General features: G+C 38.1%; 1 protein-coding gene and 1 long non-coding RNA gene across 4 annotated transcripts in view; one reads left to right on the top strand and one right to left on the bottom strand.

Annotated features, from left to right (window-relative positions):
- LOC131302378 (protein DETOXIFICATION 27-like) overlaps positions 1-16,931 on the top strand; it is a 60,796-nt gene that overhangs the window by 4,832 nt on the left and 39,033 nt on the right. For 2 of the 3 annotated variants that reach the window (XM_058328954.1, XM_058328953.1), the window contains exons 6-9: positions 9,557-9,795; positions 10,144-10,262; positions 10,670-10,759; positions 10,839-10,940. In XM_058328954.1, the coding sequence (XP_058184937.1) occupies positions 9,557-9,795; positions 10,144-10,262; positions 10,670-10,759; positions 10,839-10,886 (496 nt within the window). In that variant the 3' untranslated portion in view covers positions 10,887-10,940. Of the gene's footprint in view, positions 1-9,556; positions 9,796-10,143; positions 10,263-10,669; positions 10,760-10,838; positions 10,946-16,931 lie in introns of those variants that run through there. The other variant, XM_058328955.1, reaches the window with a different exon arrangement.
- On the bottom strand, positions 11,324-12,234 carry LOC131302381 (uncharacterized). Its single transcript, XR_009191720.1, has 2 exons — positions 12,062-12,234; positions 11,324-12,029 (listed from the first exon to the last, which is right to left on the bottom strand). It is a non-coding gene; the product is annotated as an uncharacterized LOC131302381 (long non-coding RNA).

Genomic DNA, 16,931 nt, shown 5'->3' with positions numbered 1-16,931 from the left:
AAAGAACAAAGGAATATTTAAATTAAATATTCATCATTTTTATCCATGCCATGCAAGAATTCATCCCGCCCTTTTTTTCATGCTTATGTTTTCATCCTCTTAGTGTGTGAATTATCTATCTTACCATTTTCCCTATGATATACATATACTATGTTATATTGCTTTTCCCTAATTTTGTAGGATTGGATTGAATTGTTTTCCCAATTTAGTGGGATTGGATTGGATTATTTTCCTAATTCAGTGAAATTTGATTTGATAATTTAAATATGATTGATACCTTTTTATTTTTATTTTTTATCATGGAATGTATTTAAGGAAATTTTTTTTATTAGGAATATGACATGATAAGTTGACCACATCTTTGCATGTCTTCTTCATTTTTCGAGTTGGCCAACCAGACAACAAAGAGTCATATTTTTCATTGATCTTATGGATACTTCAAGAATCATCCTCAGAACTCACTTTCTTTAAGTTTTTATCCTGCTCAATTTTGACACTTATATTTTCATCCTCACTCTTTTTTAATTCCGGAAATGCCCTTTTTCATTATTTCCGTGAAAACTTAATACCATATATATGCATTGAATTTTGGGATGGAATCCTAAAGTTGGAGGACCCAACGGTAATTATGAGATATAATTTACTGCAAAAAAATTCGGCAACAAATGGATCCATATCTCCATTACTAGAACATGCACCTAATCTGCACCTAATTCATGGGATTGGTCCCATAACCCACAATCCAACTCCATCATTCTCGCCATCCTCCTCCATTATTCTTGCCATCCTCCTATCCATAAACCATACGAACGTGTTCCACTGCCGTCGCTTCCTCCTACCAAGACCCGTTTCAAATCCTCCATAGTTGTTCAATATAATACAAAATGATGGAAAAGATGGAGAAGAAGACAACACAACCAGTTCTCCATCATTTCGACGTTCAATGAAGAAAATCAACGCATGCACTTCACCCCACATCGATGTCCTCGTCGCTCGCATCCATGTCCCTGTACGTTGTATCCATATCGGCGGAGTAGCGGTGTTGGCAGCAACAATAGCAGGAGGAAGACGGAGACGCCGACTGGAAAGCCACCATCGATTTTGTCGCCTTCGCTGCCACTATTGGTTGCAAGTCTATCGATGACCGACGTCAAACGTCTGAACTCGAGCTCGATGGCCATTGTCCAAACTCGATTGCGATGATGAAGATGGCAACAAAGACGGAGTCCACGATCTGCACGATTTCAGAGCATCCACGATCTCCACATCCTTGTGGGTTTCCGATTGGTATTGTCAATGTTGAGTTCATTTTCTTGGAAATTAAATAGGCATTATTTTTCCTTGTAACGAGATGGATTTTTTTGAAAGTTGGGTTCCTATCGGTATATGAATCATCATGAAATGTTAAAATCGACATGGTAATTTAACCATGAAGTGCTGATCACGATAACCTATTTTGATGGTAATTTAACCATATTTGAACCGTTTACTACGAAATATTTGTTCGAATAATGGGATATTTATCATATTCACGTTGTAATCGTCATGGTAATTTAACCATATAATGTCATGGTAAATTTAACCATTTAACCATGTAACGGTTTGAGTATGTCATGTTATTTCTTTTTTCTTTTATAGTAATTTAGCCATGTTCCGTGTATTAAGATCAAGGAATATTTAAATATCCATCATCTTTATCCATGCCACGTAAGAATTCATCACGCCCTTTTTTCATGCTTATGTTTTCATCCTAGTGTCAAAATTGAGCAGGATGAAAACTTAAAGAAAGTGAGTTCTGAGGATGATTCTTTAAGTATCCCAAGAAAAAATAGTAGAATAATTTGTGGGTGTAGACACTCCAATCCGGACCTCTAATATTCTTTAAATTTTCCGATGATGAAATAAAGGAAACAAAACCTTCGAGAGTTTGAATGTGGACTCCTACAACCCAAAAGCCTAGCAAAACCTAAAAAGCCCAAAATTGTAACGACCCGAATTTTCGACCATATTTTTTTTTAAATAGTAATAATAGTAGCATTAATACTATTATTTTTTTTCATAATATATATATATATATATATATATATATATATATATATCTTATGAACCATATATATATATATGGTTCTACCCACACAAAATTTAACACAATTTTTGACACAAGATCTCATTCATTTATTTCAATGGCTGAGATTAGAACACACTCTCTCCTCCTTCTCCATCTCCTCACCTAATCCCTCCCTCTCTTCTTCCCCCCTTTCTTAGACAACTCCAGCAGCTGGCTCCTCCATTTCCGGCGATCCCATATCCGGTATGCACGTTTCCCCTGTAGACAACACCAATCTTCCTCCTCCATTCCCCACGACAACCATTCAAACTCCAAAACAATTAAACAAACAAGATCCCAAAGCAGACAAAAGAATCTATAATAAACAAAACAAATAAAAAAATACAATGTGATATTAACAACCATCACTAACAGCCACCACAAAAATATTTTAAAAAAAAAGTTATTGAGCAAAACAACTAACCAATACACCCTAATGAATCTGCCAAATCCGTCGAAACGAGAAAAACTTAAAATAAAATCAGATTTGGCGATGGCGACTATGTTCAAGGCGGATCCGGCGACGGCGAAACAAGGAAAACTCAAAATAAACTCAAAAAACTCGCCGACGAACACAACTGAATGTCAGAAACGGACACGGCGACCACTCTTTTCTGGGTTTTTAATTTTCGAAATCGGTCGAGAATTTCGAACCAATCAGGGCTTCTCCGATTGCCGCTGATGGTGGCTTTGCTTTTTCCTTTTTTCGTTTATTTTTTTCTCCAAAAGCAGGGGGAGTCTAGAGAGAAAGAGAGAGTAAAGGAGTCGTCGAAAATGGAGGAACCGGCTGGAGTTGTCGGAGAAAGGTCTGGTGTGTGGTGGGGAAGAAGAGAGGGAGGGATTAGGTGAGGAGATGGAGAAGGAGGAGAGAGTGTGTTCTAATCTCAGCCATTGAAATAACTGGCTGAGATCTTGTGTCAAAAATTGTATTAAATTTTGTGTGGGTAAAACCGACTCCATATATATACACACACACACACACACACACCTGCACGCATTTTTTTTCTACGCACATGCATGCATGCATTTCCCGTACCTCTCTCCCTCCCTCATGCAACCTCTCTCTCTCTCTCCAAGAACTCCCTCTCTCTCCAGCCATAACTCCATCTCTTCCTTTCCCTCCAAGAAAAACCAAGTTCATCTCCCATTGCCCAAAACCGGAAATTTCTTCATCACCAAGCATAATCCAAAATTCAATTTGTTCATATCCATTCCTTACTTCCTCTCTAGCCCCAAAAACAGTTCTAATTCGTCCATTCCTAGTCCCATGAACCAAACTTCATTAAATTCAATTTTATCCTTTCCTTCCAAATTCACCTATAAATATCCTATTCCATTGACCCACGGGCATATCACAATACTCTCCACATTCCATGGAGTTTTAGAGAGAGAAAGAAAGAGAGAGAAAAGTGGGTTTTGTACCTAGACCCAACCGAAATCCAATTCAACCATTCCAATCACTTCCCACAACCCCAAGCATCACCAAACAACATTCAATTTGGTCTCAAGGTCCCCCCTCGGCCAAACCCGAAGTCATCTTCCTCAAACTCCAAAGTTTCGATTTCAATCCAATTCGATCAAACCAAGGTATTATAATCCTATTCAACCATTCTCTAAGTATATTTAAGTGTTTTAAGCCTAACCATAGTCCCCCCCGTAGTCCCATGCATCAAAAGCAAACGAACAAAAAAAAAATAGTTTTAACATCGCGGCCACAAAGTCCAGAGAAAACATGGCAGTGGAAGTTCCCACTACAAGGTTTACTGGGTCAAACCTTGCAGCCAGCTCTCCCACTGCGAACTTGGTTCGATTTTATGAAAAATTGTTCGAAACGACTTTGTGACATTCCGAACAACATTTTTGACAGCCGAACTATTTTTCATAGACTTCTCACACCTCTAAGATGATATCTTGTCAATATCAATTTTTTTAATTTAATTATCTATTTATTATTTATTTTACAAGTATTTCAATTGAAACAACTTTGCAACCTTATAAACCATGCTATTAATGCCCGAATATTTTTTTTTTTGACTCTTTACACTCCTAAGATAAAACTTTGTTAACCTTAACATATTTTATTTATTAGATTATTTATTACCTAATTATTTTACTTTCAGTAATTTTCGGTAATATCTTTATTTATAATAACCTCGAGACCCTCTGGACCCTATTTTTGATACCCGAACATGATACGTAGGACTGTTAGGACTCCAATTAAGGTCATATTAATTATTCTAATATTTTTATCTGTTAATGTATTTCTTATAGTATTAATCAATCTAATTTCTTAAAATAAACTAATACAAGCCTAGATTTAGATTTTTTTATTAGATAAAATTTCTTGTATTAATATTAACTTATTGGCCATACAAGATAAAGGACAACGGCCCATTTATAAAAAGTTACGTGATTGTCCCGCTTATTATTTATTTCAATTATCACTTTTAATTACTTGTTTATTTCTCCGACTCTTGATTTATTATGGTAGATTGGACCCTAGAGACATAAGGTGATTTATGAGTAGGATTTCACCTAGACGTTACTAGGCAATGGTTATTTGGGAGAAAGAGATGTTAGAAGATGCCTGCAAGAGGATTGTGTGAAGTGATTTAAAACTGACGGGTAGTCCAGTGATGTGATTTAAAACTGGCGGGTTGTCCAGTGATGATTTAAAACCTGGCGAGTAGTCCAGTGATGTTTTGTGATGATAAAACCTGGCGGGCAGTCCAAAGATGTTTTCTACTTGATAAAACCTGGCGGATAGACCAGAGATGTTTTGTGATGATAAAACCTGGTAGGTGGTCAAGTGATATTTTGTGATGATAAAACCTGGCGAGTGGTCCAGTGACGTTTTGCGATGATAAAATATGGCGGCTGATCCAGTGATATTTTATAATGATAAAACCTGGCGGATAGTCCAAAGATGTTTTGTGATGATAAAATCTGGCAGGTGGTCCAGTGATATTTTGCGATGATAAAACCTGGCGAGTGGTCCAATGATGTTTTGTGATGGTAGAACTGGTGGGAGTCTAGTGGTGATTTTGATGTGGTGATTAAGGTAGACGAACCCTAGTTATGAGCCGGGTATGACTAGCTTTCTTTTGTTGTTAGGTGATTTGCAGTAACGAATAAGTTTATGTGAACTACTTCTATTTTACCTTTCTGCATTGATAATATATTGTTACCTGCTAGCTGTAATGTAAGGAGGGTGATTGGGTTGGATTATACTACAGGGTGAACTCTTTCACTCAGGCACGGATTGTTTGGCATTCGTGTCAGATTTTATAGAAAATTAGGTGGAGACTCAGGACCCTGAAGGAGGGCAATACTATCTAGAGATGAATGCAGAGATGGAGACTGAGTTTTAATACCACTGTCAAATTTAGTATTTCCACATTCAGTTGTAATAAGCAATTTTCTTTTTGTGTCGAATTATCTGTTTTAGTTATTAATAAAGCAAACTTTTCCTTAAATAGTAATTATTGCCTTCGATAGTTATTTGAAATCGGGGCGTTACAAAAAGCTCAAGCTCCTCCCTGGAATACCGCACAGGACACTTCCACACCGCACGATGTAATGAAATTCATTACACCGCACGAGGTCATGAGGTACACCGCACGACATTTAAGGAAAAATTCTGACTAGCTCAGAAAGCTATCGGTCACGCTCACTTGAGCCACAGCTAAAACGGCTTGGCATGGAATAAAAATTGGCCTAGAAGATGCCTTCCCCATTTGCATTGAGAATCCTTGGCCTTTGCCTATAAATACACCCCTCCTCTTAGAGAAAAAGGGCCCTTGCTTCTTGAATTCCCATCCTTACACTCACTGCCTCTAAGTCTTGAGAAAATTATCGTGACATTCTCTCTCTCTAAAAACATTTCATTCCCCCTCACTTCCAAAGCTTAATACACTATTAGTTTTGGAACTCCACCACTCCAAAACTCCAAGCTCATAAACCATCCACACAAATCCATGTTCAAGCTCAAAACAGAAGGTAAAGGCAAGTTTTCTTGGGCCAAGCTCAGCCTTGACCCTAAGGGGACTTTCTGCAGTCACAATTGACCCTTTTTGTTAAGTGCTGACTTAAAAAATCATTTTTCAGAAACTAAAACAACTATTGTAACACCGTGCGGTGTTATAATACACCGCACGATGTAGTGTGATATATCGTACGGTATTTTAAAGTTCATTGTTTATCTATTCTGACTGTCTTGATCATATCCACTCATTGCTGAGTCTGTTATTATTGCTTAGATACCATTGCAGGTGTATCTTAGAATGAGACCATATCTAAAAGTCATGCTCTATTTTCCAAAAGAAGCTTTCTTGATCATCCTGAATGATCAAGTGCATCAAATGGGGATTTACAAACTGTTTTTCAACAAAGATAACAAGAAAGATGCCTGAGTTCATGATTTGCTTCTATTTGAAAATACAAAGACATTCTGAAATGAGTGAAGAGCCAAACCAAAGTACGATGTTTTAAGGAACATTGCACGTTGTAGCTAGTACACCGTGCGAGGTTCTAGGCAATAATAGTGGACTGATAGTGAGGTGGTACACCTCGAGGTTTATCAGCAAACCGTGCGTGATAGTATGATACACCATGCGGTTTGGTTTGTGATCAAGGCAGTTTGTTGTCATCTTGTCATTCCATTCTTGCATATCTTCCATTTATCATCAACTGTACAGTAAGCACCACAAGCAAGCCAACGTGATATATTCAATCTCATGTCCCTTTCCCCTATTTGCTTATTAAAAGTTTAATCTTCCGAAAGATATTTCAAAAGTTTCCCCTTTAAAAATGTCAAGTAAAGACCGGTTCCGACCGGGAATGAGGTGTTTTTCAACAAAACTTTTCTCATTCAAAACGTGGCTCCCGGACTCAAAGTCTCAACGTTTTCGTTAGGCCAAAAGCTTTTTTCTTTCAAACAAACTCTCGGTTTCTCGGATAATCCATTTCAAAAATCCGAGTAGCGACTCTCAAGCATTCTGGTCGGGGAACCCACAGTGAGCCAAAGATTTGAGTGAGGGACCGCATCTCACTATCTCTCAGCGTTTGTTTGGAAACTTATGGAAGGATTAAGAAACATAAAAAGTGATATGAGAGAAAAAAAAACATAGAAAGTGAAAGAACTAGGAGTACTTTTCTTCCACTTTTCAGTACAATATTGATTAGAATTTCTCTTTTGGGGCTAGTCGAAATTGATGGCCACTATTATTCTTTTGCACATCATGTGTGGAATTGATTATTTGAGGTTGAGGTAGGGATGCACACCCGCTCGCTAGCACTCCGGCCCAACCCAAATTTTGAGAGAGTATTCTTTTTTCGGTGCTTGATCGAGGGGAGTATTTATGGTTTATTTACTTTTTTGGTCCCCAAAGTATTTCCGTCGTGCCACTTTGGTCCCCAATATTCCAATTGTAAACATTGCATCCCCAACGTATCAATTTTGTGTTTAAATGGTCCCTGGAGGTCACGCTGTTCATTCCCTCCGTTAAAATGAAGGGCAAATTTGGTATTTCACCACCCCCATAGCTTTATTTTCTTTTTTTGGTCCCCAAAGTATTTCCGCCGTGCCACTTTGGTCCCCAAAGTATTTCCTCCGTGCCATTTTGGTCCCCAATATTATACCAATTGTCAGTCAGGAGTGGTGGAAGGACTGATGTGGAGGTAAGGGGTGGTGGAGACTAGGATACACAGATCTGTGAGTTTTGACAAAGTACTCCTGTCGACACGACACAACACAAGTGCAGGATAAGTACGGGACCCGGCAAAAAAAAAATCGTCGCCGCAGTCGTTGTAGAACGACGTTCTTCTACTGCGCTGTTTTTTTTCCTCCTTTTCAATTAGGGTTTATTTTATTTGTGGGCTTTAGGGTTTGTTTTATTTCTTTAGGGTTGTAAAGTTGGGTTTTGGCCATCGCTCTATAAACCTTCTTAAAAAATAAGCAACTTGTTTTACATTTTTAAATTTAAAAATAATGTAAATAAAAAATAATTTTTTGTTTTTATTTTTTTTGCATCGTTCAAAAGATCTCAATGAGATCTATCAAACAAAATCTATATTGCTAAAAAAAATATTTACATAAACACATTATTTTTGAGTTTGAAATTACCTTTTTGAAATTACCTTTTTAAAAAATAAGTACTTATTTTTCTGTATTTTTGTGGGGCTCGAAAGTGGGTCCCACATGACATACGGTGGACAAAAATGTGGTGGGCGTATCAATCCTGTAAAATAAATGGGCCTTCATTAGCCTTTTGATGGGCTTTTATTATACTTTGATGACAAAACAAAGGAATAAAATGTATTTTGGATTTTTCATACATAAAATTATCTATCTTGTTATGGAAATTTACAAATATAAAACAATATTTCAAAAAAAAGTTATTTAACGTATCTCTGCACATGTGTCTAAATCTAGCTCCATATCCACGTATTTCCAATTTTTGAATTTTAGGTATCCGACTCTTAGATATGCACTTGCACCCGATATGTGCACCTATCTCCATGTAACATAAGATGGAAGGGGTGTTGCAGTAGCTGGGGAAATACGAAGTTTACAATTGGTACATTGGGGACCAAAATGGCACGGCGGAAATATTTTGGGGGCCAAAAAAGAAAATAAAGCTATGGGGTGGTGAAATACCAAGTTTGCCCTTCATTTTTACGGAGGAAATGAACGCTGTGACCTCCAGGGACCATTTAAACACAAAATTGATACGTTGGGGATGCAATATTTACAATTGAAATATTGGGGATCAAAGTGACACGACGAAAATACTTTGGGGACCAAAAAAGTAAATAAGCCGAGTATTTATAGTTTTGAAGACCATGTGATACGGAAGGGAGTTCGTCTTAATCCAATTCCGTCGTCCCCTTGGATTTTAAGGACCAAGGTTGCGTGAAATACGTTGAAATAAATCTCATTTACGAGTGTCTTATATAGTACCATCGATGTGTTATGACCTCATTCAGAAAAGTCAATATTGACCTGATCCGGCCTTATGTACGAGGAGACTTATTATTGGTCCTCACCGGCCAATTTAACTCATCTCTAAAAGATTTTAAATGGTAGATTAAATGGGTTATTCATTTTTTTTTATCAACGAAAGTCAGGATTGTTAGAATAGTTATATTAGTATCAATCTTGAAAGAGGAGTCGAACTCCTGATCTCCTTTCTCCGGACACCTACAGTGCACAATGGATGTCGTCGAGCCGAAGGCCTCTTTCTCCTTTCTCCTGACACCTAAAGTTCACATCTGATGCCGTCGAACTCTGAACTCCACTCTCCTTTCTCCAATAGTTTTTCATTGATATAGCTTAATTTCATGAACTATACTACTACACCTTATTTTCTACCGGCACACCAAAATTTACTATTGTACTACTAAATTTTCATGACTTGGTACTAAAAAATATTTGCGATGGTGTTGCAGAGTTAGGGTTGCAAATGAGCTAGGAGCAGGGAATGGAAAAGGGGCCAAATTAGCAACCATGGTCTCGGTGACGACATCTGCAGTGATTGGTCTCTTTTTCTGGATTTTCATTATGATCTTCCACAACGAAATTGCCTTAATTTTCTCCTCTAGTAAGACTGTATTGGAAGCAGTAAACAAGCTCTCTGTCCTTTTGGCCTTCACTGTTCTCCTCAACAGTGTCCAACCAGTTCTCTCAGGCAAATATCTTCTTAATTCCTCATTTTTTTTCTAAATAAAAAATTTGGGTGTAAATTCCTTTGGATGAGACACCTTCAAGTTGGAGTTTGGCCGTCTTTAACATGTAGTTTTTTTGGTTTTTAATTTGTCTCAACGAAAAGCATTGAAAACAAAAAATAAGTTAAACAACTAAATAGATTTTGTGGTACAACTAAGACCATCGAGACATGACTTGTGGTGAACCAATGGTTCATTTCTTGGTGCAGATTGAATTGCAGAGAAGCTGTGTCCAATTTGTTCTCATTTTTTGCCTTGCGTAGATTTGTCATAATTTGGTGTTAAACTCTGTCAATGTCAAATATTGATAGGGGTGGCTATTGGATCTGGATGGCAAGCATACGTTGCTTATATAAACCTAGGTTGCTATTATCTTATCGGAGTGCCACTCGGGTTTCTAATGGGATGGGTTTTCGACCAAGGAGTCATGGTATGTATCCTTCACTATCAGGAAGTTGTTTTTAGCAAAATTTTGAACCAAAAGAAAATTGGCACTATTTTACCACTCAAAAAAACTTGAATGATCCAATTTCGAGCAGAACACAGAAAAATTGGAAACCATTGTCAAGGAAAACATGCATTTTCAGTTAAAACGAACAGAGCCTTAGTTGCAATTCGGATTGGTTTGAAAACCGTAACTTTGGGCATAAATCTATGGATCAAGTGGTTTTTCACTTGCTAAACATGGGCCAAGCAAAACCAAGTTAGCCAGTTTGAATTGGTTAGTACTAGATTCAAGATCCGACGGTTTGTCTGCTCAACTCTAGGACTATCTCAATATCCGATACTATAGTTTTTTGGAAAATTTGAATGGTTGAAGATTAATAATATAATCAGGGAATATGGGCTGGAATGATTTTTGGAGGAACAGCAGTACAAACTTTGATATTGGCCATCATCACCATGAGATGTGACTGGGAAAAAGAGGTAATTGACATTCAGATGGTATCAGTTTTTTTTTTTACTCCAGTTTTTATTGTTTTGATGGTTTATTTTACGATTGCAGGCCGAGAAAGCGACCGCGCATGTGAATAAGTGGGCAAATAGGACATAATAATTGCAACCGTCTATTTTTAGACAAAGAGCAATGGTACTTGGACTGAAATTAGTTTAAAAAAACACGAAAATTCATATCGTTCATTATAAACTCAATTTCGGTCTGATTGCATTTTCCATTGTCAAGATAAGTGAAAGAAAAAAATGTTCACGAGTAGATCTTTTCATAGGGAATATTTACCAATGTCAGTGAAAATCAATTGTCAAATTGAGGGAGGGATGTTGGCGCCCGATCCAAATGCTGAACTATGGAATTAGATTCTTAAAGTTCTCACATCAGAATGATCATACGCTCAATATGTACTGATTTGTAATGTGTTTCATGCAGAATTTGTTGAAAGATAAGCTTGAGAAAAAAAAAGTGAGTGAACTGTACCATTGGAGGCTTGCAAGTGGAAGAGAAATCAACATCAGATTTGGGAGAAGAAAAATGTGGACGAAGACTTTCACGCTTCCGTGATATATTTTGATATTTGCAATAAATGAGAGACTATCTCATTCTTGTTTTTTCTTATGGTTCTACCTATATATAAACTTGTAATCTGATTGTAAAAGTATGAGTGGAGTAAGAGAATCAGAAAGATAGAGAGAGAAACAGAAAATTTCCTCCTCCTTGTATGTTTTTTTTCATATCGAGTGAAGTACAAAATTGTGAGTTTGTGTGTTCAATTCTCTTGTCGAGTTCATTCACAATCAGTGTCTGAAAAATACTCCTCCACCCAACAAATTGGTATCAGAGCCCTAGGCTCTTATCCGAAAAATTCTCTCACAGAAAGAAACATACCTTAGGCCTACTATTTTTCAACCAGAAAATAGCTCTCTCAAAAATCAAATTTTTTAGTGCAAGAGTGAAGTCCTCTCGATCACCCAAACAACGCCCAGCAACTCCGGCGACGACTTTCCGGCGAAAAGAAAAACAAACAGATTCTGCTTTTTCTTTGTTGCTGCCCAGAAATTGATTCGGTCAAAACCAAGTTTTGAGCATCGAATCAAGACCTCCTCGCCAAGATGATACCAACACCACCTAGAACGTGCTCAATTGATTGGCGGTGAAGTCACACACGTCGCTCCACACCACTGGAAAAATCGAACCACCAGTTCGACATTACCTGGAGATTTGTCTCTGGGAAACGAGCATTACCTGGAGATTTGTATCTGGGAAACGAGCAATACGACGCGTCCCCATCAAATCCGGTAGTGCAATTCTCGCTTCAGATATAAGGCGAGAAGAACAAGAAGCAAATTGTTTTTTTCTTCTTGTGTGAAAGCAAATCAAAATCACCTCCTGTTCTCGGAAAAATCCAAGAGGTGGTCTGATCCCATTTACTACCCCACGAGGCAAGTTGCTATTTTTTTTTTGATAATCGAAAAGGGTGAGAGAGAGCGACCAACGTAGCAACTCCTACCTGTGCGTGACCATAGGGGGTCTCGACCCGCCGTGGACTGTCCGGTTCAAGCCATAGCTACCATCCGGGAGGACGGACCGTCACCACGGCACCACCTGATGCACAGCAACGAGAAATCCCCCTCTTCAATCCAACTATGGGTTCGAATCAAAGCATATTAATGACACCACGGAATACATGCACACATGTGCCTCCCGGAACTTGAACCTACGCAGTTATTAAAGAGAGGTGGTGACTCCCACCAAGTGGGCTACCACCTTGGTGGTAGACAAGTTGCTATTTCCCATAAATAGCTGGTCCACAAAGAGCATTCAAGTGTGGCCTAATAAGTAAGGTTGCAGAAAGAGGAGATAATCTAGTGCAGCTGGAACACAATTCCAACAGCCCTAACTACACTTTAGGTCGCTGTTGTATCTGTTATCTTTCAAATCGGAAGTTTTGAGAAATTTTAGATTGGTCCCTAAAGTTTGAGAGATTACAGTTCAATCCTCGCCAGACGTATTTCCATCATTTTTTCAAGTTCAATGGCTAACGAAACATCCCAAGCTGTTATTCCAAAGCTCACTAAGGACAATTATGATAATTGGTTCATCCAAATGAGAGCACTGCTGGGTGCTCAAGATGTTATGGAGGTGGTAGAAGAAGGTTACGAGGAACCCGCCTCAAAAGAAGCTGAAACAGTTTTAAAGGAGGAACATAAGACTATGCTCCGTGCCGAGCGAAAGAAGGATTGCAAAGCCAAGTCCATCCTCTAGCAAGGACTTGATGAAGCCACATTTGAGATCATCGCTTCCGCCAAAACTTCCAAAGAAATTTGGGAGATGCTGCAGAAGGCCTACAGAGGTGCTGACAAAGTAAAGAGGATTCGCCTTCAAACCCTATGAGGTGAATTCGAGTCTTTATGAATGAAATCCTCAGAATCTATTTCTGAGCATTATGCTCGAATCATGGTGTGGCAAATCAAATGAGGAGAAATGGCGAAGCTCTCACCGACACGAGAGTGATAAAAAAGATCTTGCGATCTTTGGATCGTAGATTCAACTTCATCGTTGTTACTTTAGAAGAAGTTAAAGACGTTTCAACCATGTCTATTGATGAGCTCATGGGTTCGCTGCAAGCCCACGAACAGAAGTTGCACAGAGACAATGATAGAGTCCTGGAACAGGCTCTATAGACGAAGTTATCCCTCAATGAAGGAAGGCACGAGCAAGGGGGGACATCTCAGAGGGGACGAGGCTTTGGTTCCCATGGAAGAGGCTTTGGAAATTCAAATTCCAGAGGTAGAGGTGGCAGAGGACTCTTTAGAGGAGGGAATCAAAATCATGCTCCAAGAGGAAGTGGTCGAGGACAATGAAACCATGCTCCAAAAGGAGGTGGACAAGGACAACAAGGCCATAATCCAAGAGGAGGAGGACAAGGTAGAATAGGCGGTTACAATAACTGTTCGAACGTTGACAAAAGTAACGTTCAATGTTACAATTGTGAAAAGTATGGCCACTACAGCAACGAGTGCCGAGGACGACCAGCATCAGAGTTGGCGAAACACCCAACTTTGTAGACAAAGAGCCAGTAGAAGGAGATTCAATGAGTCTCATGGCACACAGTCCTACCGAGCAGGATCAAGGTATATGGTTTCTTGATTTTGGAGCCAGTAATCATATGACCGACTCAAGACAGCTTTTTACTGAACTTGATGAAAAGGTTCAGGGAGATATCTCTTTCAGCGACCTCTCTAAAGTCCTAGTTCGAGGGAGAGGTGATATTATAATCAAAAGGAAGAATGGAGATCATGCATTCATCTCCAATGTCTACTATGTTCCAGACATAAAGACTAACGTTCTAAGTTTTGGCCAACTATTGGAGAAAGGCTATCAAATTAGCCTGAAGGATATGCAGCTGGCGATTGTAGATGCTCGAGGGAAGCTGATTACTCGAGTAAAGATGGCGAAGAACAGGATGTTTCCACAAACTGTTCTTAGCATTTGGAGCCAAAAAATACCACACGTATATTTTTTTAACTGTGGTGTCGGTTTCTTTCTTTGCAATCTCTTGTTAATGTTATGGTGAAAAGACTTTCTTGATGGGATGATTCGTTTCGATGAAAAGAAACAGAAAAGGCAAAAGTACGAAAAATTTGGATTTTTTGGGTCATGCTAGATTTCTCTTTTTGATTAAAAAAAAAGTCAAGAACTCAAAAATTATTATTTTTTTACATTTTTTAAAAAGAAACATAATCTGGCTTAAATCTAAAAAACCAAAAAACATCAATTTTTAGGCATTTTTAAAAATTCTTATCCTGAAATCAATTAACTTAGAAAAGTACATTAAAAACAAATGAAAAAGAGATCTTTATAACACAAAACCACTCTAAGTCGTACTTTGTGTTTCTAGTTAATAATTCTTTTGTGCCGAATAAAAAAAAAAAGATTTCTGCAGAGTCAGCAGAAGATGGCCGCGATTGCGTGGGTTTCTCTAGCGGCGCTGGTGGTGCACGCCGTGGTGAGCTGGTTGTTTGTGTATAGATTGAAGCTTGACGTGGTGGGGGTGGCGGTTACTTTGAATTTCTCATGGTGGGTTTTGGTTTTGGGGTTGTTTGGTTATACTGTTTGTGGTGGGTGTCCTCTTACCTCGACTGGATTTTCTATCGAGGCGTTTTCCGGTCTTTGGGAGTTTGTCAAACTCCCGGTTGCTTCTGAGGTCATGCTTTGCTACGCGGTCTCTCTCTCTCAATCTCATCTATATTTTTTTCTGGTGCAACGGAAATGCTTCAAATTAAAACAATAGAGTAGTAATTTAAATATATTCCACAAGCTCACAAATAGGTACGAATCTTGAGACATGATCATGCAATATCTTTGAGGACATAATAAATTAATAATGTTATGCCCAAATTTGTCTCTCAAATGTGCATATTTTTTCAGCCTGTGTCACCCTATACCAACATTAATTAATTAATTCTTTTGGCCTTTTTTTTTTTTTTTTGTCTATTGATTTCTTAAATCAATTTGGAGAATTGGTATTACAGAATTCTGATATTGATGACCGGAAACTTGAAGAATGCAGAAGTTGTTGTGGATGCTTTGTCCATATGGTTAGTAGATATCTCTAGCTTGTTCATTTCTGGTACTTTCATCATTACAATGAAGAGAGATAAATAGAGAAAATTTATTAAAACCGTGCGCAGGACTTTTGAAACCCTAAAACGAATAAAGCCTAATAAAGTTTAATAGTAAAGCTATGGAGCCAAAATACGTATACAGAAGATGAGCTAGCCGAGTTGAGCTGAGCTGGATTGAGCTTTAGGATCTCCGAGGCAGGCTTGAGTTCGATCCCAAACATACAAAACGAGCTTATCTACATGAGTCGGGTTGCGGCTAACTTGAGGTCTCGACCCATTCTACAAAACAAGCAAAAAAATTATATTCGAATTCGATTTGTTTACTAAACAAACTAAGCCAAGCCACATTCTTAGATCATCTTCGAGACTATAGGCCCATAGGCCCACAACTTATTATTGTTTTCATCGACCAAGTAAATTTTGTCTTGACGTGTATAAGCGTATTTATTTTGTCTTTTTATGCAGCATGAATATTAATGGCTGGGAGATGATGATACCTCTTGCCTTCTTTGCTGGAACCGGGTAAATCAACCTGAATTCCTTCTTCACTTTTACATTTATTTATTGCCTCTAGTCTTTTATTAATATAATAATCTTGAAGTTGAATCTTGTTTGTGGGTACCACCATGTGTAAACGAAAATGGAGTTTTCCAAATGTAGCTAATGTCTTTTGGCTCCATATGTTGTGGAAATCATTATAATCAACTCATTATCCTAAAGTAGGATTCTTAATTGAACCATATATAATACATTAGCAAAACTAATTAGAATTACATAGTCCTATTGACTAGTTAAGTTTCAATGAAGCGATGGACAAAATATTTTTGATGGATCGAGCTTAGGATGTATTGCCACGATCTTCACATGTGTCCAATCGAGAGGTCTTTCCAATATCAATTGCCAAACCCGATAAATATAAAATCCTAATCTTGTCCATGATTAATTGTTGGTACACAAAAATCCCACCACTAACCAGTAAAATAAAACATGAGTCAATAAGAACAATTGAAGTGTTGCTGCGTCTATGTCCGTATAAATAGTAGTAGATAAACATATCCTAGCCCCTTATATCTAACTTCTTCTTCTTATTTTTTACATCAACGGGATTGGAAGAGTTAGTATATTAGTTCACAGAGGGTCCAGAGGCTGTTTATAGCCCAGAACTCCACCCACGCTCCTCGCGGGGCTCAAACCCCTGCCTCCATTGAGGGAGGGGTGAACTTACCATCTAAGCTAGCATGGCAGTTCCTCATATCTAACTTTACTGGTACACAAAAATTCCATCTTTCATTTGTGGGCCAAAGAGGATAAAAGAAAATAGAATAATTTGTGGAGCCAAAGATTTAAGTTGGGGACCGCATTGTCTGGAAACTTACAAAAAAAAAGGTTAAAGAAACATAGAAAGTGAAATGAGAGGAAAACATGGAAAGTGAAAGAACTTAACTTTTCTTCCAAATTTCAATTTCATATATATGTGGTACTAGTTTGGGCCGTACAATGTTGATTAGAATTTCTCTTT

This window comes from Rhododendron vialii, chromosome 10a, assembly GCF_030253575.1.
Source record: "Rhododendron vialii isolate Sample 1 chromosome 10a, ASM3025357v1".
Classification (NCBI taxonomy): Eukaryota; Viridiplantae; Streptophyta; class Magnoliopsida; order Ericales; family Ericaceae; genus Rhododendron; species Rhododendron vialii.
The sequence above is the reverse complement of the archived record's forward strand: the minus strand, read 5'-3'. Positions and strand labels throughout refer to the sequence as shown.